A 23906-nucleotide genomic window follows, 5' to 3' on the forward strand; every position below is an offset into this window, starting at 1 on the left:
CTGAAAGGGATACTTTTTCTTCTTTAAATTAAAATAAAAATTGTGGTAAAATACACATAGCATAAATATTACCGCTTTTGCCGTTTCAAAGTAAACATTTCAGTGATCTTAAAGACATTCACATTGTTTTGTAGCCATCACCACCACCCATTCACAAGATGCCTTTCATCTGACAAAACCAAAGTCCTATGTGAAATACTGTAACTCCCTAGCCTCCACCTTCCCTCAGCCCCTGGTGGCCACCCTTCTACTCTGTGTCTCTGTGAATTTGACTAGTCTAGGTACCTCATATTAGGGGAACCATCTAGTGTCTGTCCTTTTGTGACTGGCTTATTTCACTTAGCATAATGTCTTTAGGGTATATCTGCATTATAGACTGTCAGGATTTTCTTCCATTTTAAAGCTGAATAATTCCCCATTGTATGGATGGACCACGTTTTGTTCATCCACTCATCTGGTGACGGACACTTGAACTATTTCCACCTTTTGGGTACCATGATGATCATGGATGTACGAAACTCTGAAATCCTGCTTTCAACTCTTTCTGGAAGTGAAACTGCTGGATCACGTTAGCTCTCATTTTTTGAGGAACTCTATACTGTTTTCCAAAGTGGCTGTACCATTTTACATTCCCACCAACAGTGCACAGGGTTCCAATTTCTTCACATCCTCAAAATTACTTAATAGTAATTCCAATTGTTTTAGAGGTCAGTGCTAGGATAGCCATACCTATAGTTGGTCTAAGATAAAAATCACATTCTCCTTCCCTTCCAGTGGCATGTTCTCTATGCTTCCTAATAAATGGGCATTGAAGAGTTGTTTATTTCCACATGCCCAGAAAGTTCATTTCTGCCTGGGTTTTACTCGTCTCCTGTGTTTGTCTTCTCCAGAATATGTGTGTGTGTGTGTGTGTGTGCTCCTCAGCTCCCCCCATGACTACAGAGTGTTAAAAAAAAAAACCCACATTAAAAGAAAACAAACAACCCAGTCATGTGTAGAGCTGAATATGCGGAAATGTTAAAGTGAAGGACAGGATGGCCACGACGCCCCACAGCTGCAGACCCCGCGCCGGCTTGGACAAGGTCTATGTTGCTCATGCCTATACACCTGGAGAATAGTAATTACTCAATGAATACTTTCTGAATTTATGTTAAATATGAACCAAAGCAATGACAGGAGCTCTTATTGTACAAAGAATCCAATCTCAAGAATACTCCTTGAGAGTCACACTTCTGCAAAGGAGAAGAAAAGAAAATAGACTCAGAGTCAAGAAAGGGATGGCCAATTTAACCCTCCACCATCAGAGCAAACACTCACTGGGTCTGTGTGAAGAACACCACGCACTCATACAACAGTGATCGTAAGAAAGATGAAGATGAAGTGCAGAGAGATGGAATTCCTTCTCTCATGTTCTTCCTTGCTAGTTTGTAACAACCTCTTGGTTACAATCATTCACCAAGAGCTAGATTCTAAAAGTCACCGCAAAGCAACTATAAGTTTTTAATTTTCACAGCCCACAGTTTCACAGAAAGCCCTTCATGGAGGTAATCACCTTTGAGAAGGCAGCTTTAGTTCCTACAACAAAATTCCAACATTAAGACACTTAAAATCCACATCTCCCCATAGAAACCTCCCCAGTGCTAAACAAACCATGCGTCATTTTGTTCTTTATGGTTATCAGTGGATAAAACTGTGGCATCTTAGTATAGAAACCTATCTGGGTAACTTATTCACACACACACACACACACACACACACAAACCAAGCCAGATATCTAATGAAAATACCTGTTGAAAATATCTGCTTATAAAAACATGCTCTATTGGGTGAAAAAAAACAATCCTTTCATCCAATTAAAAAAAAGCAATAAAAGTAAAAGCAATTAAACATAGTAGCTCTTATAAAAGGGGCAGGTAAGGACGCTATGACTTGCATACCTGAGGTATGATTGACATTTTCTTCCTTAAATCGTGAAGTCCAATTTCAGTTGTCAAGATCTTATCAATCCAAATTTTACCTTCGGGTTCTGACAATCTAAAAAGGGCCGAGATGAGGGAACTTTTTCCAGCTCCGGTTCTTCCCACAATGCCAACCTACAGAGAGATCCAGAAGGCAGGATTAAAAAAAAAAAATCACAAGATGCAGCAAAACTAGGAGAAAACTTTCGGTTTTTGAAGAAGAATTAAGGACATTCTATATTGAGTGTAGTCTAAGACTTTCCCAACCTCAGTACTGATGACCTTCTGAGCTGGATACGTCTTCATTTTGGGGGCTGCCTCAGGCATTGTGGGAGGTTTGCTAGTATCCCTGGGCCCTACTGCATAGATGCCAGGAGCACATTCCCAGAATGATACCACCAAAAATGTCACTGACAAATGTCCTCTGGGGCAAAACTGCCCCTGGTTGAGATCCACTGTTCTAAAAAAGAGTTAAAAATAACAGAATCCTTTTACTGGCATTGAAAAGTCAACAGTCTCCTACGTGGCCCATGAAAAGGCAACTTTTAAATTACTTTACTGCTGGATCTGAGTAATTTGAATTTCTGATAATTTCACAGGGATATTAATTCAAGACAAAGGTGTCAGAAGTGACATAAACGAGTATTTATTCCAGAGTTTTATTATTTAAGATAACATATTCTTTGGTAGAGAAACTTCCAAATATTAAATATCTGACTATATTTTGTCTCAAAAGGAAATGTTTTAAAATTCTGAAGTGAAGATTGCAGTGTCTTAAAAGACACTAGCAGCCAAAAAACACATGAGATCAACAACAACACAAATAACATTTGCCATTTACGTAAGGCCTTTCATCTGCACAGTTCAAAAGGCATTCTACAAACTAATTAATACTTACAATTGTCCCTTGAGAAACATTTGTGTCAAGTATCACTCCTCCATTAAAGCCAAGACAGAGAGAAATGAAGTGCACGGCCAATACAATCAAAGAATCAATAAAATGCAGGAAAAAAGGTGGGGGCAATACCTCTATATTGTAAAAACTGGCTTTCACATGTGTGCATATAAATCTGTATGCAGAAACTGGCCTCTGCACCAAGGACCTTGCCCACCTGCAAATTTCCTGGTGGGAACTTCCCAAGAAATGACATCCTCCTTATTTAGGAATCTGGAGTCAATGAAGGACATAAAAGATGCCTTCAATGATTTGTCAATTATTCAATAAATTTTAAAACTCACTGCAGAACTTTACTGGGCACTGGGTATGTGTTGGGAATGTTACATATTACCTCATTTGAACACCTCCATATCTGTAAAGTCAATAATGGCATTTCCACAAGGAATTTTATCTTTAAAGAGATACGTGTACAAAATATAAAAATGTAAATGTTTAAAAAGTGGCTTTAGCTAATTGTATTACCTTTGGAGTCATATTCTACCTTATGGTAAATCCTAGTTTATACTTTATAGGTGGCCCATTTTCTGCACATAGGTACATCTGGGTGTGTGTGTGTGTATGTGTGTGTGTGTGTGTGTGTGTATATATATATATATATACACATGTGTATATATATATACACACACACACACACACACACACACACACACCCCAGTTTGAATTTCTGAGATAATGTCACAGGGATATTAATTTCACAGGGATATTAATTCAAGACAGAGGTGTCAGAAGTGACATCAACGAGTATTCATTTTTCCAGAGTTCTGTCATTTAAGATGACATATTCTTTGGTAGAGAAACTTCCAAATATTAAATACCTGACTATATCTTGTCTCTGTCACACACATACACACACATATAGTGTGTGCGGCTCATGTGTGTTTCTGAGTAAATCAGCACATACCTAGACACAGACAAATGCTGTGTTTGTGAGAATGTGTGGACACTCACGTTATCAGCTCTATGAGAAACTGATCCATCTGTGCAAACCTGGACATTTGTAGCTATTATTGGTAGATGGCCAGGATGGACTCCTTAAAGGTAGGGACACTGAGGGCTGCCTACAACCACAAGACTAGGCACTCCACACTCAGGTGAGGACATAATCAGCAAAAGGCAACCATAGAAAATCTGGCTCTGGTTATTTCTCTTTTCAAAGTCATCAAAATTACAGTCTCCAAGACTTTCACAAGTCACCGATGGGTTTTACCAAATCCTATGGAGAATATCACTAATATCAGTAAGTTTACATTCATAACACCAAAAAGACACTTAGTCTTATTTTAATTGCTTTGCAATTGACTCTTTTTGTTTTCCCAACTGGGCCAAGAGTCATCTCTTTGGACAAACATTAGACATTTGTACATGGGTCTCTCTTCATATATGAAACTCAACATGATCAATACCCAACACCCCCCTCAAAACAGCTGCTGCTTCTGACTCCTCCATTTTAATCCAATACATTCTTCCCCAAGTTCACAGGCTCAAAACATGCACTTCCCAGCTTTCCCCAACTCCAAGCACTAAAAATATTACTTGTTCTGTTTCTTGACTCACTACCTTCATTTTAATTTCTGTAACCATTACCTGAGTGCAAGGCTGCATTAACATCTGAAAAACAAAAATGCTTTTGCTAGTTATAATCAGTGCAAGTAAATCTGAAAAATAAATAAATGCTGGCCACAACCCCAGCAATCTGACAGAATCCTTGTCACATGTTAATACCTTTTCTTTCTGAACTTGAGTGTGAGTTATCTACGTTCCTAAAGATATAATCTCATATATGTAGGCAAAATGAGAATATGAACAGATTATTGTAATCTATTTTCATTTATTATTTAATAAAAGTACTCACTTCAGTAGCTACGTATTACAGTATATGATTATTTATTCAACAAATCCCCTATTTGTGGATGTTTAGGCTCCAATATTTCGCTATTGTAAATAATACCAGGTTAAATATGCTTGAAGCTACATCTTTGCAAACAACCTTAATTAGTTTCTTAAAATAAATTCTTAGATGTGGAATTGCTGAGGAACAGGTATGAACATTTTCAAAGGAGGCTGTTAAGTGATGCCAAACTACCCTCCAGAAATATGATACCAATTTCTACTCCCACCTGTATCCCTGCAAAGACACTAAGCAGGGTGTTGTAACTTTGTTTTAGTCAACATTAGGTTGATTCTACAAAGTGGAATCACTTGCCCCATCACATCTTGCCAGTAGTACATAAAATCAATTGGCTTCAGGCCTTTAGCGTCTTCCCCGTGCACTCAATTCTCAGATTGAACTTCCGAAGTACAGCTCTCTGCCTGGCACTCCACACTGGGAGACCTCCTCCACAAAACGGTCCCAACTAACCTTTCCATCCTTAGCGCCATGAGCCGGCTTGAGTTTGCGGGGTGGCTGTGAGGACTAAGCGTGCACATGTGTGTTATTCACCTGGTAGTTCATGCCCCTGTACACTCAGAGGTGCCTAATTCTTCATTCACATCGAATCATGGCATTGAGCCTTGGCATATGCCATTGTGCCTTTCACATGAATTCTGACCTGCTGAAATTCCAACCACCTTCCAAAGTCTGTTTCAAATGCATAATTGCATTAAAATCCTCCACCTGTCCCCATGTGGATTTCTCCCACACTTAATGGCTGTCATAACACCTTTTCTAAACAGCCATAAAATCTGTGAACTCCTGTCTTATAGCAGCCATTTATATGCTACTTTCTTTCTTCTACTAGGCCATACGTGCTGTGGAAAGGACCTATATTAGAATTAGCTTTGTATTATTTGTATCACCTGTGGTGTTCTGCAAAACAGAGAAATCCCCCAGAGAGCTGAGCATTTAACTCAGGCTTGAAACACTTATGGGAAATCTGTTGCCATACTGTTCAGGTATACAGTAAGCTAGGTGTTTTACACCTCTTATCTTGCTTAAGTTATACAACTCTAATGGTTAGGCCCTATCCCTTGCATTTTGCAAGAGAGAAAAATAGAGACTTAGTAAGACTGATTAAATCATCTAAAATAACTGAGCCCCTAAGTGACGGAATGGGACTGAAACCCAGGTCTGCCTGCCTCTTGCCCGTTCTGCTGATGGCCTCCCAATCACTTGGATAGCCTGGCTCTGTATTCCCTTGGTGTAGCTAGAAGGGATACAGCAGGGAGAAGTGTGGTTGTATTTAAAGGCACTGGCCTGCCACACTGGTCCTATTGTCACACATTAATGCATGCTGTGGACACGGATGAGTATAAAAAGGTGGCTGGGACAAGAAGATGACTACCTTGAGCCAAGACGGTACCTGTATTAGGGTGGATTACAGCTGTTGTCAGGAAGAACTGGCACCCACAGAAGAGGCTGGGAGAAAAGCCTGCAGCTACGTTAGACATGGGGCAACTGGGAGACAGGCCACACAGACCTAGTGTACTGTCTGGGGCAGTGAGACTCATTTTGATCCCATCAGTAGTGAAGGAAACTCAAACCCATGGCTGTGCTGAGCTGGTATGAGGACAGAGACTGCTATTCAGGGAAGGCTGTATGGTGGGATGAAAACTGTGATAGAAGACAGAGATGACCGGAAAGGTGCAAATGAATGCATAAATGTGGAATCACACAGAATTAAATTGTAATGCAAATTCATAATTTGCAGAATATAAAAGTAAAAAAAACAAAAAACAAAAAACCTGTCAGGTGGCACTTGCCCAGGACTATCCAGAGTCTCATGTTTAGTCATAAGAGGGGCTGGGGAAATCCATGAGCTCAACTTCAAGTTGTCAAAGGAAGTTTCTTAGAAATCACAGATTATTAGTCATCAAAAATTGTTTAGCAGAGAGTGACGGCTTTACTGCAGGGGCAGGAGTGGGGGTGGTTCTTGTCCCAGTGCAATTTTAATCAAAAGGGTGGGGTGGGCCTGAGAGTCTGCATTTCTAACATGTTTCCAGCAGAGGCAGGTGATGCTGATCCCAGCCCCTGAGATGAGCAAGTAGGCAGGGGAAGTGGGACAATCTGGCTGTGAGAGGAGGGGTTTCTCAGCAAACATTAATGTAAAAAAGGAGAGAATATAAGAAACTAATATTTTGCACATTATAGCAAGGTCTAGTACACATCTGTAAAAATGTATTATCCAAGAAATAGCTCTGAGCAAGGGGAAAAAAAAATAACAAACCAAAATCAATCTACCTCTAAAGATGAAAAATGCTTTAAAATGGCCCAGTACTCTCTAAAATGATTAAATCAACCACAAAATCATCTAAATGAAAAATGCAGCCAGTGTTTGGAGTGTAACCAGGAAGCTTAGGGTGGTAGATACCTCATTTTAGTTCTTTCTTTTTTACTCGCTATTTCTTCCATGAATTAGAAACCTACTTAGCGCCTATTACTTTTGCCTATTTATTTTAATGTCCAGGAAATCTGAGCAGATGAAGCAATTGAAAGAGAATGAAGCCCTGTTTCTGCTGTGTGGACACATTCCTACATCCCCACCGAAACAATGTCCCTCTCCATCAGCTCCAACAGCAAAGGGACTGCCTGAGATCCTGGGGCGGCAGGCAGGTGTGGAGGAGACAAACCCTGAACATACACAGGCAAAGTGGAACCAACTCACCACGATGTTGCCTGAATGCCGTCTCTGAATACACAACTGAAGCTAAAGGTGACACTGTGAGTGAACCAGGACACAAATCAAAAGCCAAGTGGGGTCAGGCACGGTGGCTCACGCATGTAATCCCAGCACTTTGGGAGGTCGAGGCAGGTGGATTGCTTGAGGTCAGGGGTTCGAGACCAGCCTGACCAACATGGTGAAACCCCATCTCTACTAAAAATTCAAAGTGGAACCAACTCACCACGATGTTGCCTGAATGCCGTCTCTGAATACACAACTGAAGCTGAAGGTGACACTGTGAGTGAACCAGGACACAAATCAAAAGCCAAGTGGGGTCAGGCACGGTGGCTCACGCATGTAATCCCAGCACTTTGGAGGTCAGGGGTTCGAGACCAGCCTGACCAACATGGTGAAACCCCATCTCTACTAAAAATTCAAAAATTAGCCAGGTGTGGCAGCGGGCGCCTGTAATTGCAGCTACTCAGGAGGCTGAGGCAGGAGAATCGCTTGAACCTGGGAGGCAGAGTGAGCCGAGATTGCGCCACTGCATTCCAGCCTGGATGACACAGCGAGACTCTGTCTCAAAAGCCAAGTGGTTGTAGCTATAATCCAGTCTTCAAATTCAATTTACCCTCCCACATTTTAGATCTCAGGTAATCCTATGATTTGGGATGGTTTTAAGATGAGACAATATCAATGTGGGGATACAGGTTGTTTTCTAGCTTGTATAACAGAGGTTTGTAGATAATTCATATTTTATGGCTTCAAGGGAAATTTACAACGTGGCCAAACTAACAGAATGATATTGATCAGGTAGGACCTAATAAACACATTGTCTGAGAGTAAGCAGACATCCCCCTGGCACCATCAGAACAGAATCTGAGAAACCTTGCCTTCAGCAAGAGCTACAGCTGATGCTGCCTGCAGAGTGGTCTCCACCCTCTTCACACTCACAAGGACCTGGGTAGATAATGACGAATCAGCTTTTGCTGCTTCCCTGGGTATTATATCTGGGAATGAATCTGTACGTTTATTTTTCATGGCACAAGGGTATCATTCATTCAATTATGACTATAGCCCATTAAATGGGTCTGTGGTAGGAAGAGCTGAGAAGAAAAAGAGCAGTTTTGAAAGTATCTAACACTGACACCCAGAGAATGGGCTGTTGGAGGAGCTGTTGTGTGTGTTTTGTTACTGATTTCTTCATACGTGCATATCCCTCACTCTCACAGGCACCTATCATGTGCCCTGCAGCATGCCATTTTCTGGGGGCACAGAGATGAACATAAAATGCTCCCTGAATTTAAGAGACTCAGGGTACTGTGAGATGCTGACTCGGAATTATAAATCATGCCATCGTGCTATCTTCTTTAAAAAAAAAATTGTGGTAAAATACACAAAAGTCCTTTATGTACTTTTAAAATTGTGGTAAAATAACATCAAATTGATTATTATAATCACTTTAAAATGTACAGTTCAATTATATTAAATACATTCATATTGTTGGGCAACCATCACCATCATCCATCTCTAAAACTCTGTTTATCTTATAAAACTGAAACTCTACACCCATTAAACACTAATGCCTATTCCCCTACCCTGCCACCCACCATCCTACCTTCTGTCTCCATGACTGACTACTCCAGGTACCCACTTGTAAGCAGAATCTTCTAGCACCGTCCTTAGGTGTCTGGCCTAGTTCACTTAGCACACTGTCCTCAGAGCTCATCCATGTCACAGCATGTGTCAGAATCGCCTTCTTTTTAAGTCTGGATAATATTCCATTATGTGTGTGTATCACATTTGGTTTTTCCATTCCTCGAGCAATGGACACTTGGGCTGCTTCCACCTACTGCTCACTGCAAATAATGGTGTTATGAACACGGGTGGACCATAAATGTTATATTAAAGAATCTGGCCAGGCATGGTAGCTCATGCCTGTAATCCTAGGCATGATTTGGGAGGCTAAGGTGACTGGATCACTTTAGCTCAGGAGTTCGAGACTAGCCATGGCCAACATGGCAAAACCCAGTCTCTACTAAAAATACAAAAATGAGTTGGGTGCCGTGGTGCACACCTGTAATCCCAGCAACTGAGGAGACTGAGGCAGGAGAATCACTTGAACCTGGGAGGCGGAGGTCGCAGTGTGCCGGGAATGTGACACTGCACTCCAGCCTGGGTGACAGAGCAAGACTCTGTATCAGAAAAAGAATCTATAAGACGATGTGGAGAACATAGTTTCAAAGAGGCAGAGATGTCTGAACTGACTGAAAAAGGATGCACGCTAGGAGCAAGGCAGACAGGTGCTTGGGGAGAAGGAGAGCACCCTGAGGACAAGGGCTGTGTGTCCATATTGGGAGTTGTAAGGAGAGGGGTGGGAAGGGGAAGAGATTCTACTGTCTTGTTTGTTCTGGTTTAGTTCCTTCAAGAACTTGTCCTAGTCCTAGCCAAGGGCCCCAGGCCACATGTGAAAGGGACATTGCTGGTAGACTTAGGTGCCTGCAGAATGAGCTCACAAACCTCCACACAGCCTCCCAAGCCCCTCCTTGCTTTCCTTTCACTGACTTTGAGTGAGTCTCTGGTGCCTTACTGCCTCCAGCTTGGGGGTCTGATTTCTGAGCACTGATGGGATCAAGGGATCTGGGTCTTCCCTTGGGGCTGAGAGCCACACAGGTCCTGTCGGGGTGGGCCTGGGGCTCATAAGGTTGCAGCAGCTGCTCACCCAGGCCAGGAGCTGGCCATGTAAGGATCAGATCTGTGATCAAACTGTTTCAGAAAGAAAGAGTTTGCAGTGAGAGGGATGGGGAGGGAAAGCAAAACACAGGTTAAAGGGAGGCAAGAAAGACTAACGAAAGGGCCTGATATGGTTTGGCTGTGTCCCCACCCAAATCTCATCTTAAATTCCCACATGTTGTGGGAGGGACCCAGTGGGAGGTAACTGAATCATGGGGGCAGGTCTTTCCCGTGGTGTTCTCATGATAGTGAGTGTCATGAGATCTGATGGTTTTATAAGGGGAAGTTTCCCTGCACAAACTCTCTCTTTTCCTACTGCCATCCATAGAAGATGTGACTTGCTCCTCCTTGCCTGCCATCATGATTCTGAGGCTTCCCCATCCGCATGGAACTTTAAGTCCATTAAACCTCTCTTTCTTCTGTAAATTGCCTAGTTCCAGGTATACCTTTATCAGCAGCGTGAAAACAGACTAACAGAAGACCAAAGGACTGAGGAGGAGAAAGGCTGGAACAGAAGCTCCAGCAATGGAGAGGAAGAGAAGGACTTGAGAAATGCAACAAAGTAAAAATCAACAGAATTAGATATGGGAGTGTTGGTGACACAAAGCCAGAGTTGACTTCCAGGAAAAACCCATGAGTAATTAGGTGTCAAACAGAGTATTCTGGGTCACGTTAAGCTCCAGCCCTGAGGCCCGGGGCCCACCAACCACAATAAAGCAGTTCACAGCATGAAGAAAGAATGTTGGTATCCACATTCCATGGTCAGTTTCCAAGACAGGTTAACCTATGTACCGCTAATCCCCTTCACACATCCACAAGGAAGACAGCAAGCACACAAAGCATTAAATCTTCTGAAATTGAGAAGAAGGCAAGATGCTTTAAACAAACCTTTTCTTGTGATTTAATGAGTGCTGTCAGATGCTTCAGTACCAGAGGCCCATCTAGACTGTACATGAAGTTCACATTGTCAAAGATGATCACTCCTTCATGGGGCCAGGTCGGTGGTGGGCGTTTCTGATATTCCCAAGGTGCTTCTTTTTCAAGGTCTGTGTATTCAATCACTCTTTCTACTGAGATCATCTGAAAGAAATATGACATCCCCGGGGTTAGGAATGGAGGATGTCATTTATGGATGTTAAGACACTGTCAATGAAATGTTCTTCTTTCATACATAGTTGGCTAAGGAGAGAAGCAGGAGACAGACGAGGATGTTGATGACTTACAAATTTGGTTCATCATTGTGTAACACCTTCACTTACAACCACTTCCTTCAACATCAGGTTAAAAGACTGAGAGAAATGAATGCTTAGATTTTATTTATCCACTTTTCACATCTGTATTAAAGGCAAGAAAATTTTGTAAAGGAAAAGAATACTCACAGCTACCAATCAAGAATATTTTGCTGGCTGGGCACGGTGGCTCATGCCTATAATCCCAGCACTTTGGGAAGCCGAAGTGGGTGGATCACCTAAGGTAAGGAGTTTGAGACCAGCCTGGCCAACATGGTGAAACCCCATCTCTACTAAAAATACAAAAATTAGCCGGGTGTGGTGATGCATGCCTGTAATCCCAGCTACTCAGGAGGCAGGAGAATCACTTGAACCCGGGAGGCGGAGGTTGCAGTGAGCCAAGATTGCACCATTGCACTCCAGCCTGGGCGAGAAGAGCAAAACTCTGCCCCCTCACCCCCACCCCCATTAAATAATCTTTTGCTATAGAAGGATCACCTGATATAGATGGGTTAAATTGGATGACCATGAAACCTCACTGTAATAATTACTCAACTTTTGCTCCATGGGAAGAATGAAAAGATTTTTAGGTTCATTGCTTTTCTCCCTTTAGGGGAAGGTGCAAATATTTAAAACATTGATTAAAGCCTCCTATACCACCATAAACTAATACCCTCTGACTAACACATTCCAAGAGGTGGCTTTCTGTACCATGAAGGCACACCAGCAAACCTCAGGCCTTCCTTCTGTTCATCACATAAGAGAGTAAATACTGGAACTGGGAGAGGAGGAGACCCATTAATTAAATATAAACAACCTCAAAATCCTGAAATCTTCTTTTACCAGGAATGAGGAATTACCCATTAAGAAACAAAAATAAATAGGCTTCTAAGAAATTAGCTTATATCCTTTCTAGAATTTCTGAACCTCCCTCCTACAGAGACATTTATTACATCTGAAAAAGCTTGTGATAAATATAAAACCTGCTGACATAGCAACCATAAGACTCAGAAAAAGATGTATATATTTTATTTTACATTAACTTAAAACAGATGGAGGAAGGATCTTAACAAAATCTGTTAGCAAAGATGTAAAAATTACAGTTTTAGTATTTTACATAAGAATGGCTTTTATACCTTTTAATGGCAAGGAGACTTGAAAAGGCAAAGAACGTGAAGATAAATATTACCATATTCTCAACTTCGGCACTTTGTCGAACACACCACTGAAACATCCCCATGAGTGTGAGGGCATAGGACAGCGCCAAGCCCACCTGCCCGGCATCCAGAGCTACATAAGGAGAAAGAAGGGAATAAAGTCAGTCTCACTTCAAACCTAAGCCTGGCTCCTTCTGCCACTTACCAAGAGGAACCCTTCATAATGTCAAAACAATTCTCATATAATGACATTTATAGCTATACTTTTACCGTTTGTTGCTTGAGATCAAGAGACAATGGGGAAAACAACACTGTATATTCAGAAAAATTATTAGATGATTTTATGAATTCCAACAGGATCGACATACATTTAATTAACCACATTATATATGCAAGAAATAATGTCATTATTCAGATATTCATTACTATGGTTTCAAAGCCCATTACATTATTCCACTTTCTATGTGCAATGCAACCACAGCTGGAAACCACTAAAAACAAAGCAATAGGTTGTAAGTGCCAACGCTTTTGAGACTAAAATACTACTCTCCTTGCTCCATTAATAAGTATTGTAATGCACCGTTGTTACTGGGGTGGTGAACTCATGCCATGCTTGTCTGGTACCCACGTGGCAGTGAAGATAATACTCTTTCCTGCTGAGAATTTTTCTCAACCTCATGCACCAGGCAACTACAAACAACAGATACAAGCAGTTGGAAAGCTAGCACCACAAGCTGGACAAAATGCTTCAGAATAAATTGGTTCTCTCTTCGCAACTACCAGACGCTAACAGGAATGTTCAGAATCTCAACTGCGCATACCTCAACCCATGCAAAGAAAGATAAAAGAAACCCCTCAAGACCCAAATGACCCCTTAAATGAGTCACACCGCTGAATCCTATCCAACCTGACACACCGTAAATGATTTAAATATACTTCATTAGGACCAAACAGTATGTAGTATTAGACGAGGTGGCAAGAGTGTAATTTAATAACTGTAAACACAGCTATCAATTGTAATCATACCATACATAGTTATTCACATCTGTACTTACTTTTTGCCAGAATCAGGGACCCAAAGGCAACGACGATGACAAACATGGCACAGATGGCATCCAGACGGACGGCAAACCAGCGGGATGTTGTCAAAAACAAGAACCAAGCCTCTGAATTTGAGAACGGTAACAAGCATGATGAGTAAGTAGAACCGTATTAACTGCATGGGATGCGAGAGTGCGTTTTGCTCAGTTGAGCTACAGAAGATGTTTACATGGAGTTGGGCAGCAAAGTTGCACACCCAAGGAACCTGTAGATTCCAGAAAGCTAAGTGATACAGGCGCTATATGATACACATACACAATGGTATACAATGGCTTTGAGTGAAGATGCATGCAAATATGAAACCCAGGAATATGATCCTAATACAGAACTGAGAAAAATAGTCTCATAAGGACATCTCTTGCAGTGCTGAGAGGTACTTATGCGAAGTGCATCTCACGCGAAGTCCACCCACGCACATGGTTGACTCTTCCAGTTCTCCAATAGCAGAGTGTAGTCCCAATTTACTTCTCCCACCTTCCACACTTACCAGAAGGCCTGCGCACACTATTGCTTAGGGACTATATCAAAATGACCTCACTAACAGGATTTGCATGTGGTTTTTTGTTTGTTGTTTGTTACTTCTTTTTTCCTTTTAGCATGTGGTTTTTAAAGTGCCATTTAATCAGCAAGATAAAATAAAGATTGGAATGATGGATCCAAATTTTGTAGATTTGGTGGAAATTCTGAAATTTCCAAATCGAAAAACTCTTCACTGATGCAAGGGTCAGCAAACTACAGCATGTGAGCCAGCACTTATTTTTGTAAATAAAGTTTTACTGAAACACAGTCACAGCCGTTTGCTGATGTATTGACGTCTGCTTTTGTGCTACAACAGCAAAGGTGGTTAATTGCAACAAAGACAATAATGGCACACAATGCCTAAAACATGTACTAGGTGGCCTTTTGCAGATGTTTGCTGACAGAGCCACAGGCCATGCATGGTGAGAGAAGGACCCTGCAAGCCAGTCAGGAGGCACAAAGAAGAAAAGGGCAGCAGCAATTCTGAGCGGAGTCCAAGCCCAGAAGAAGGGGATGGGCAGTGGGGAGGAGGAAGATGCGCAAAAAAGCAGGATGTGGGGCTGGGCCCTGAGGTGCCAGCCAACAAGCTCATTGGACCAGGGAAGTTAAGACAGACAAAGCAGCAGATCCTGTCCTTCGAAACCATTTCCAGAAATGGACAGACCTGAATGTAAATCCTGGTGTGCATCAAACAGTTCCTGACACCTCTCTTCTGCTTTGTATGCCCGGATGGTCCAGAGGCCCTGGAGAGAAGATGATAAGTGGGAAAACACTGGACTCCGAGCTGGGGAAACAGAGACAGAGAAAACCGCTCAGTGAGGCTGGATGCAGGGAAACCAGCGGCCTCCCAAGCTCCATGGTCACGCATCTACCAAACAGCACACGCAGGCTTCCTAGGAGGCTTCATATTTCAAGGAGAAATAAATGCTCCCAATAGACTGAGGGGGCCCTGCCACTGCAATCTCAAGCTCCTGCTCAAACCGCACCTCATATAAGGGGCCTGGAAATAAATGTTTTATCTTTGACCACATTCAAATCTAGTTATAATTCTTTCCTTCCTAACTCAGTCTTGCAGGTCCTTCTCTCCGTACTCTTCCCTGACATCTCTTTGGGCAGAAATGATATTTCGCTGATTTTTGAGCCAGTAGGATTTTTAAAAACAATTCTCTGTTACAAGTACTCACCATATTGAATTACAATTAGCCATCTATGTGTGTGTCCCCACCTTAAATTGTTAATTTCTCAAGGGTCAGCTATAACCATTGCATCCTGGTAACCGAACGGTACCTGGCACAGGACAGGTACTCAGTAAGCTGAACAGACAGACAGTCACGTCCCTGCATCCTGGGGAATCTTCTGTGCCCACTCATGCTGGAAGAGTCCTTTATGAACTCCATGGACCTGGGTGCTGCAATACCCTTGTGCCGTGCCCAAGGAATCTACCCAGCCAAGATGTCTCTGAATGGTCTTGACACTGGCTCCAGGAACCTGGTGGATGTTTTTGTGACTACTGAATACTTGCCCTGATGTCTGGAGGTCTCTATGGCAGATGCCATTGCCTTTTTCAGAATCTGACTGTGGGTCTCAGTGGGTTCATTGCTGCTACAGAATTTTAAAAGGTGAATTCTCTTTTGTGTGACTTCTTTTTTCTTTGGGAGCTGGATGTCCCGTGAGGTTCACTGACCAGTTGCTCCACCTTGGGCCACTGTGTTTGTGTGGTGTTATTTATTTATTTATTTTATTATTATTATTTTTTGAGATGGAGTTTTGTACTTTCATCCAGGCTAGAGTGCAGTGGTGCGATCTCGGTTCACTGCAACCTTCACTCCCACTCCCCACCCTACACTGGGTTCAAGAGATTCTCCTGCCTCAGCCTCCCGAGTAGCTGGGATTGTAAGCACCCACTACCACTCACAACTATGTTTTGTATTTTAAGTAGAGACGGGGTTTTGCCATCTTGGCCAGGCTGGTCTCGAACTCCTGACCTCAGGTGATCTGCCAGCCTCGGCCTCCCAAAGTGCTAGAATTACTGGTGTGAGCCACTGCGCCTGGCCTGTTTTTCTTTTTGAGACAGGATTTCACTCTGTCATCCAGGCTGGGTGTAGTAGTGTGATCACAGCTCACTGCCACCTCAAATTCCTAGACTCAAAAGAGATCCTCCCACCTCAGGCTCCCAAGTAGCTGGGACTAGAGGTGTGCACCACCATGCCTGGATAATTCTTGAGTTTTTCATAGAGATGAGGGTCTTCCTCCTTCCTTGGCCTCCCAAAGTGCTGGGATTACAGGCAGGTGTGAGCCACCATTTCCAGCAGGCCATTGTGTTTCAAGCATACAGTGTGATGACTACCAGGACATACCTCCCTCCTGTATGGCAGGGGACATGCAGGCTAGCTACTTTTGGGCAGGGACGAATTCCTGAGAGTTTCAGTTGCCCACCATGAATGAGGCCGTACTGGGGCAGGTGGATGTTGGGGACACGTGACCTAGCACAATGTCTTTAACATTCTTTTCTGGGATAAAAAATTTATGCTTTATAATTAGCAAACACTGACTTCGTCACCTGTGAAGCTCCCAGAGAAGACCCTATTAGTAAAACATGGGGTGTCTGGGAGAATTTTTTTTTTTTTTTTTTAAGACACGGCTTCACTCTGTTGCCCAGGCAACAGAGTGGTGTGATCTTGGCTCACTGCCACTTGTGATCTTGCCACTTGTGATCTTGGCTCACTGCAGCTGCAACCTCCCAGGCTCAAGTGATCCTCTCACCTCAGCCTCCTGAGTAGCTGGGACTACAGGTGTGCCACCACACTCAGTTAATTTTTGTATTTTTTGTAGACATTGGGTTTCGTCATGTTGCTCAGGCTGGTCTCGAACTCCTGGGCTCGAGCAATGAGGCTGTCTCAGCCACCCAAAGTGCTAGGATTACAGGTGTGAGCCACCGCGCCTGCCCAATCTATCTTACAGGTGGTGGTTACATATGTTTTATAAAATGATGAGGGGGTAGAGTGGGAGTAAGGGGTGGAGGGAGTGGAAAATTTAAGAGAAGAACTCTAACTCATTTTCTGGGTCGGACTCTTAGTGCAGCATCCTCCAGCACCCACATGACCATCTGTGTTACAGCTGACTCAATACCGGTGTGCCCACTGCACACATTCGGAGGTGCTGGGGTACCACTGTGTCAAGACATGGGGGTTCCACATACATCAGAGTCCAGAATTCACAGTTCTGGAAGTGAAGAAGGAGGAGGCCGCCAGGTATGAGACACTGGGGTTCTGAGAAAGTGGGAATCCCTGGGTTGGAGAAGGCAGATGGAGCTGCAGATTACTGACTGTCCACCCATCCTCGGGGCTCTTTCCTGGCTGATACATCTGACTGGGAGCACTATCTTTTAGAGGCCCTCTCCTGTGATAGTGCTTTAACAAACTAGACCTTCCCTGAGCATAGATTCCCCACCAGAATGTGATCTGGCACTTCCCTTATATCTAATTCAGGCAGAGAGCCTCCCGCGAGTCCACAGGGTTCTCTCTATTCTCTATCTCTGGCATCCACAGTCCTCACTCTTCAACATGCAGAGTAACCTTTTACTTGTTTTGTGTCGGCTTCGTATAACCTGTAACTTTGCACTGGGAAGGTGGCAGGTGATATGACCATAAGAGGACTGAGCTGGTGCTTCTGTAAGAAAGGCTGGATGTTCTGCACAGGTCTTTTCTGCACACGCGATGTTCTAGCCTGAACCCTAGGACTTGGTCAATCTGGAAACAGGGTGATATTGGGAATAACACAAGAGAATTCCAAGCTCCATTTCTCTACAAAGAGTTTGGCTCCCAGTAGTTCAGAGAAATCACTAGAACCATGCTCTTACTTTCAGAGCAAGGGAGTGTTGTGACTGAACACGTCCATCATATAGAGAATGCCACTGAGAAGGAAGGAGATGTGGCAGTCATGGGGACAGAGTCCTGGAATGAAATCCTTCAACATGGCTATTGTCATTTGCTTTCCTTATCAGGAGATCCAAGTTGCCACTGTTTTATCTCCAACTGGGTTTCAGGGCAGGATCAACTTGAGAAATTAGGTACCATCCCAGTTTTGAACACCCGGGAATATCATGAAGATCAAGCTACACACTTTAATTCACACCAAGTTACCAAGGTACAGCAGAAATCTGCAACCTTTGAAAAGATAGTCCTTTCTCTTTCACACCCCACTTAGGGCTGAGAGGGCTGCCAGTGAGGGTGAGCTGGGAGGTCTGCAAAGACAACTAACTAGCACCGAGGGAGAGCACATGCCAAGCCTCAGCTCTAACGCACTAGTCAGCAGTTTCTGGCTGACACAACCTGCCATTTCACAAGATCAACAGCCGTGTTTTCCACAACGCAGAGAACTCTTTAGGAGGCACTCTACAGAGATTTTCTTTCTTCTCTGAAAAAGAACGTAAAAAGGAATTGCATGCAAAGATCTGGTCTACCAGTCTTGCTGCAGGGTACTGATGCTGTGTGGGACCTTTGAGGGTTATTATGGTTTTAATTCTCAAGGCTATAGCGTCTCTGGTAGTTCCTGTATGTTCAAGGTTTCCAAGCAGTCTCAGGCAACCCTCATAAGAACCCAACAAGGAAAGTATTATATCTTTGACAGAGGGAAAAACAGACTTGAGGCATCAACAACACTGCCCAATGCTGGGTGCAGTGGCTTATGCCTGTAATCCCAGCACTTGGGGAGGCCATGGTGGGTGGATCATCTGAGGTCAGGAGTTTGAGACCAGCCTGACCAATATGGTGAAACCATGTCTCTACTAAAAATACAAACATTAGCCAGGTGTGGTGGCATGTGCCTGTAGTCCCAGCTACTCAGGTGGCTGAGACAGGAAAATTGCTTGAATTCGGGAGGTGGCAGTTGCAGTGAGCCAAGATCACAGCCACTGCACTCCGGCCTGGGCGAAAGAGCGAGACTACATCTCAAAAAAACAAAAACAAGAAAACAACAACAACAAAAACACTGCCCAAGGTTAAGTAAAGTAAGCCATGCAAGTGGTAGACTTGGGTATTGGACTCATATCTGTTTTATTTCCGAGGCTGTGCTTTTAATCTGAGCCACAGTATCTCAGAGACAGAATAATCAGAGTCAAAGATTCTCATGCACCCTGAGGGCATTTTTCTCCAGACTTTGTAGCCCACGTTTTAAAAATCCCCAAATCTTACTTAGCTAATATCCAACAGCCTTCCCTATTCCTGTGCCGCTTATTAACCACCTTGCATTGAACAAAGTCCCTGGGAATCTAGGATGAACAAACTCAAGGATCTTAGAGTCTAAAAACATGGGACACATGGGTTCATGCTCATGGCAGACATTGCTAGCGGATCACAATATCTTTACCAACAGAAATTGGATACGGCTTCAATTTCAGGCATTGCCAAATGAGTGGAGGTGGCTGGAGAAATGCAACCAAATGCCATTCCGGTTTTTATGCACTTCTCTATGACTGACTGTTGATATGGTCACTTGTGCAAAAATAAAATGATCAACTGCAGATTTTTTTTTTTTTTTAGTTTCATTCTCGTTACCCAGGCTGGAGTGTGTGCAATGGTGTGATCTCGGCTCACCTGAACCTCTGCCTCCCGGGTTCAAGTGATTCTCCTGCCTCAGCCTCCTGAGTAGCTGGGATTACAGGCATGTGTTACCATGCCCAGCTAATTTTGTATTTTTAATAGAGACGGGCTTTCTCCATGTTGGTCAGGCTGGTCTCGAACTCCTGACCTCAGGTGATCCGCCTGCCTTGGCCTCCCAAAGTGCCAGGATTACAGGCGTGAGCCATCACGTCTGGCCCAGATTTGTTACTAACATTCCTTAAATGCCAGCTATGGCTCCAGAGGCAGTAAGGCAGTCCGACTGAGGCTTTGGAAATCCTTGAGGGCACAAGGATGAAGCTGGGTTATGCCTCCCTGCCATGGCAATCAGGCATCCTGCTTTCAGCTGGTCACTCTAGCAGTGGTCTCAAAAAACAGGATCCATTGCTGCTGAGAAGAAACAGTGGAACTGTGATTTATGGTAGAGACCCACCACTCTGGATGGATAACAACAAACAGTTCCAACCAACCAGCCCCCATAGTTGGTGATCTGAGGGCATGGAGAAAGAAACATGCATATTTAACTCATTGTTACAGCCAAGCGGGGTACAGGAACACCCAAATATGCCTCAGGGGCCATGATAAAGTTGTCAGAATCTCCACATGAAAATGTTTTCAAGCTTTAGGGTACATGCTGAAATTCGACAGAGAAAATCCTACACTACTTCCCAAAAAGCCTTCCTAAGTCCCCTTTTCTGCACATCCACATGGATCGGATGTGGCTCTTGACACAGACAGAAGTCTACGTCAAGATGTTTCTTCTGGAACAACTGCTTCCTTCAACATACCACAGACTCCCTTAAAACAAGACTCTCAGATAACTTCGTTTCATGAGCAGGCCCAAACCATAAAATGCCTGCACAGCCTTGCTGTCCACACACAATACTGGCTAGGGCCGGTGATCTGCACAAGGAAGGTCTCTCAGCAATTATACTCTGCCTTCCCTAGCAAGTCCTACTGGCCGAGTGTTACTCACATGTGGGCTCCACTGCTCGGCCTGCCCACTGAAAACCTTACAAGACTAGACCTCATGGTAGCTTAGCTGGTTTTCTTGACGACTGTTTTTCTACAACTTTTATGGACTGTCACCCATTCTACTTCATGCAGACACTTAGGATAAATGCCTCTTAAGAGTTCACTGTTGGCCAGGTACAGTGGTACATGCCTGCAGTTCCAGCACTTTGGGAAGCTGAGGCGGGCGGATCACTTGAGGCCAGGAGTTAAAGACCAGCCTGGCCAACATGGTGGAACCCTGTCTCTACTAAAAATACAAAAATAGTGGGGTGTGGTGGTGCACACCTGTAATCCCAGCTACTTGGGAGGCTGAGACATGAGAAATGCTTGAATCCAGGAGGAGGAAGTTGCAGTGAGCCGAGATTGAGCCACTGCACTCCAGACTGGGTGACAGCAAGACTCCATCTCAAAAAACAAACAAACAAAAAAGTTCATTGTTAAAAGAGAAACATATATACATCACAACGAAAGACTGCTTTGTCCTGATAAGCTTCTATTTCCCACTCAGCAGAAGATACTGAAAATGACAGGACTCAATGTTTCTCTTCTAGGCGTAGCTTCCAGAGAGCTGAGTTGGCATTCATTTGCAGTAACTATCCACAGTGGAGCTTTTCTGATACAAATATCTTCCTTCTTTACTTTTTGGCTATTATCCTTATACCTTTTATTAAAAAGTAGAGCAATTCTACTTTTCTTATGAGTTTGTTTTAACAATGATGAAATATGTTAATTTGTGCATGCATAATGAGATGAACTCTGGATTATTTCGCCTCTGCAATTACATGTGGAATAGAGTGATTAATCATAAAATGTCTTCCTCATGATTCTAAAACTAGGAAATTGAATAGAGCAACAGACTATATGTTTTCTAAACTGATATCTCTCCTTGTGATCTAAGGGGATTATTTTCAGTGTCCATATATATATAAACAGCCTGAGGGGGAGAAACCTCAAACAGTGACATTAGAACAAGCACCGCTGGTAACAAATGGACAACTGAAAATAACAACGCTTATCTTTTCAAAACGTTTAAAACTGCAGCTTACTAGCCATTTTGTGAGTTTGCAAAAGTCATAAATTTACCAAATACATTGCTTCTGACACCTCTTTTCCTTTCTCCATCCTTCTCATTTCTTTGTCATTTTAGCATCTTCAGGGAAAGAAAAACACCCTAATTATATTCCTTCTATATTAGTTCCACCATGATCAAATATTTTATTTCTAAGAAAAATGTTTCATTAAATGCCAGCTTTATGTAAGGAAGTATGTCATAAGCAAGACACGAAGAGTCCCTGTCTTCATGGTGCTGACATTCCTGTAGAATGTTATTCCCCATATGTCCTTCACTCCTTCCTTGTTCCAAATTGCGAAGTTGCACATTGCATGCTATCAATTCCATATGCTCTAAGGGACACAATAATTCATGACGGCCAATACGTTCAATTACCTAACATTAGAGGAATTCTGGAAGACAGAGTCTGCCGAATTTCAGGGGGTCTCTGTAATTATGGCATAAACGGAAGCTAGATAGCATGTCTATACCAACCCGAGTTTCCATACTCACTTGTAGATTCCAGGCGCTTCACATCTCTTGACGTTTCCAAAAAATATCGCCGAAGAAAAATGAAAACGATTCCAAGGGGAACCAAGGGTATTGCGATCCAAGGAATCACAGCCACAGCCACAGAGACCACACCAACCACTTGTAGCAATGTCTGAAACAGAAGTAGATGCGGGTTTTCCTTATCATGTATTCTTTTCAAAAATGCTTTTATGAGTTGTTGTTAGGATTACACTTCTTTCCCCAAAAGACTTACTGCAGTACCAGGGACTGCTTTTCCATCCAAAGAAATAACAACAGTATAGGTGGTCCTGATGACATCTATTACATGCCTGCCATGTGCCAAACACTATGATATGAACTTATCCCTTAATTTTTTTTTTTTCTTTTTCTTTTTTTTGAGATGGAGTCTTGCCCTGTCACCCAGGCTGGAGTGCAGTGGTGCCATCTCCTCTCACTGCAGCCTCCCGCTCCCATGTTCAAGTGATTCTCCTGCCTCAGTTTCCTGAGTAGCTGGGACTACAGGTGCATGCCACCACGCCCGACTAATTTTTGTATTTTTAGTAGAGATGGGGGTTTCACCATATTGGCCAGGCTGGTCTCGAACTCCTGATCTCAAGTGATTTGCCCACCTCCACCTCCCAAAGTGCTGGGATTACAAGCGTGAGCCACCACACCAGGCCCCCATTAGTTCTTTTGATACACTCACCAGCCCCATGAGTCAGGCATTATGACTTTCCCTATTTAACCGATGAGAAAACTGAGATTCAGAGTAGAATTTGAATCCCAAACTACCATGAGTCAGTTGACGTCATCAGGGCAATGAGCAAGCAGGCATCACAGACAAGGAACCCAGAAGCCTCAGCTATGCACGGGATACGGAAGTGACTAATTGCAAATTCAGAGCTCAGAAAAAAAGGAAATAATTTAAATCTTCACCTTTGGAAGTGGGGAGTCATCTCTCTTGGTATCTATCCTTTGCTAATATTTACTGAATGCTGATTGTGTATCTGGCTATATATTAAATACACATGTATACTTGCTTAAATCTCACAATATCCCTATGAAGTAGTATTACTACACCCTTTTACAGATGGAGACACTGAGGCACAGGGAGAAAAAAGTAACTTGATCAAGAACACACAGCCAACAGTCACAGCGCCGGGGAGCATGCATCGTCAGCCACTACATTTTAGCTTGTCCCAGCATACGGCTAGCTTTTTATTGATCAAGATACAATCCTTGAATTTGTCTTTAATTTTTCCTCCAAACACACTTACATAAGAAATTAGAGTTCATTAACATGCCCAATAAAGAACAGATAAGAGAAATGTAATAAAACTTTTACATGTTTTAAAAGATCTGAGACTTTTAAAATTACAATATATTGAAATTTGTATTGTCAGAAATTTTTGCCTTCTATTTCTCTTATGTTTAGTAGCATTGAGGAAGAGGTTTGA

At 42.9% G+C, this 23906-nt stretch overlaps 1 protein-coding gene across 1 annotated transcript in view; it reads right to left on the bottom strand.

Annotated features, from left to right (window-relative positions):
* ABCC4 (ATP-binding cassette, sub-family C (CFTR/MRP), member 4) overlaps nt 1–23906 on the bottom strand; it is a 237785-nt gene that overhangs the window by 44240 nt on the left and 169639 nt on the right. Inside the window, exons 21-26 of the mRNA XM_011933938.1 lie at nt 22450–22600; nt 14918–15037; nt 13689–13799; nt 12666–12766; nt 11136–11327; nt 1938–2093 (exon numbers count right to left, since the gene is read on the bottom strand). Coding sequence (XP_011789328.1) covers nt 1938–2093; nt 11136–11327; nt 12666–12766; nt 13689–13799; nt 14918–15037; nt 22450–22600 — 831 coding nt within the window. The remainder of the gene's footprint in view (nt 1–1937; nt 2094–11135; nt 11328–12665; nt 12767–13688; nt 13800–14917; nt 15038–22449; nt 22601–23906) is intronic.

This window comes from Colobus angolensis, unplaced genomic scaffold, assembly GCF_000951035.1.
Source record: "Colobus angolensis palliatus isolate OR3802 unplaced genomic scaffold, Cang.pa_1.0 Scaffold13, whole genome shotgun sequence".
NCBI classification, from domain to species: Eukaryota; Metazoa; Chordata; class Mammalia; order Primates; family Cercopithecidae; genus Colobus; species Colobus angolensis.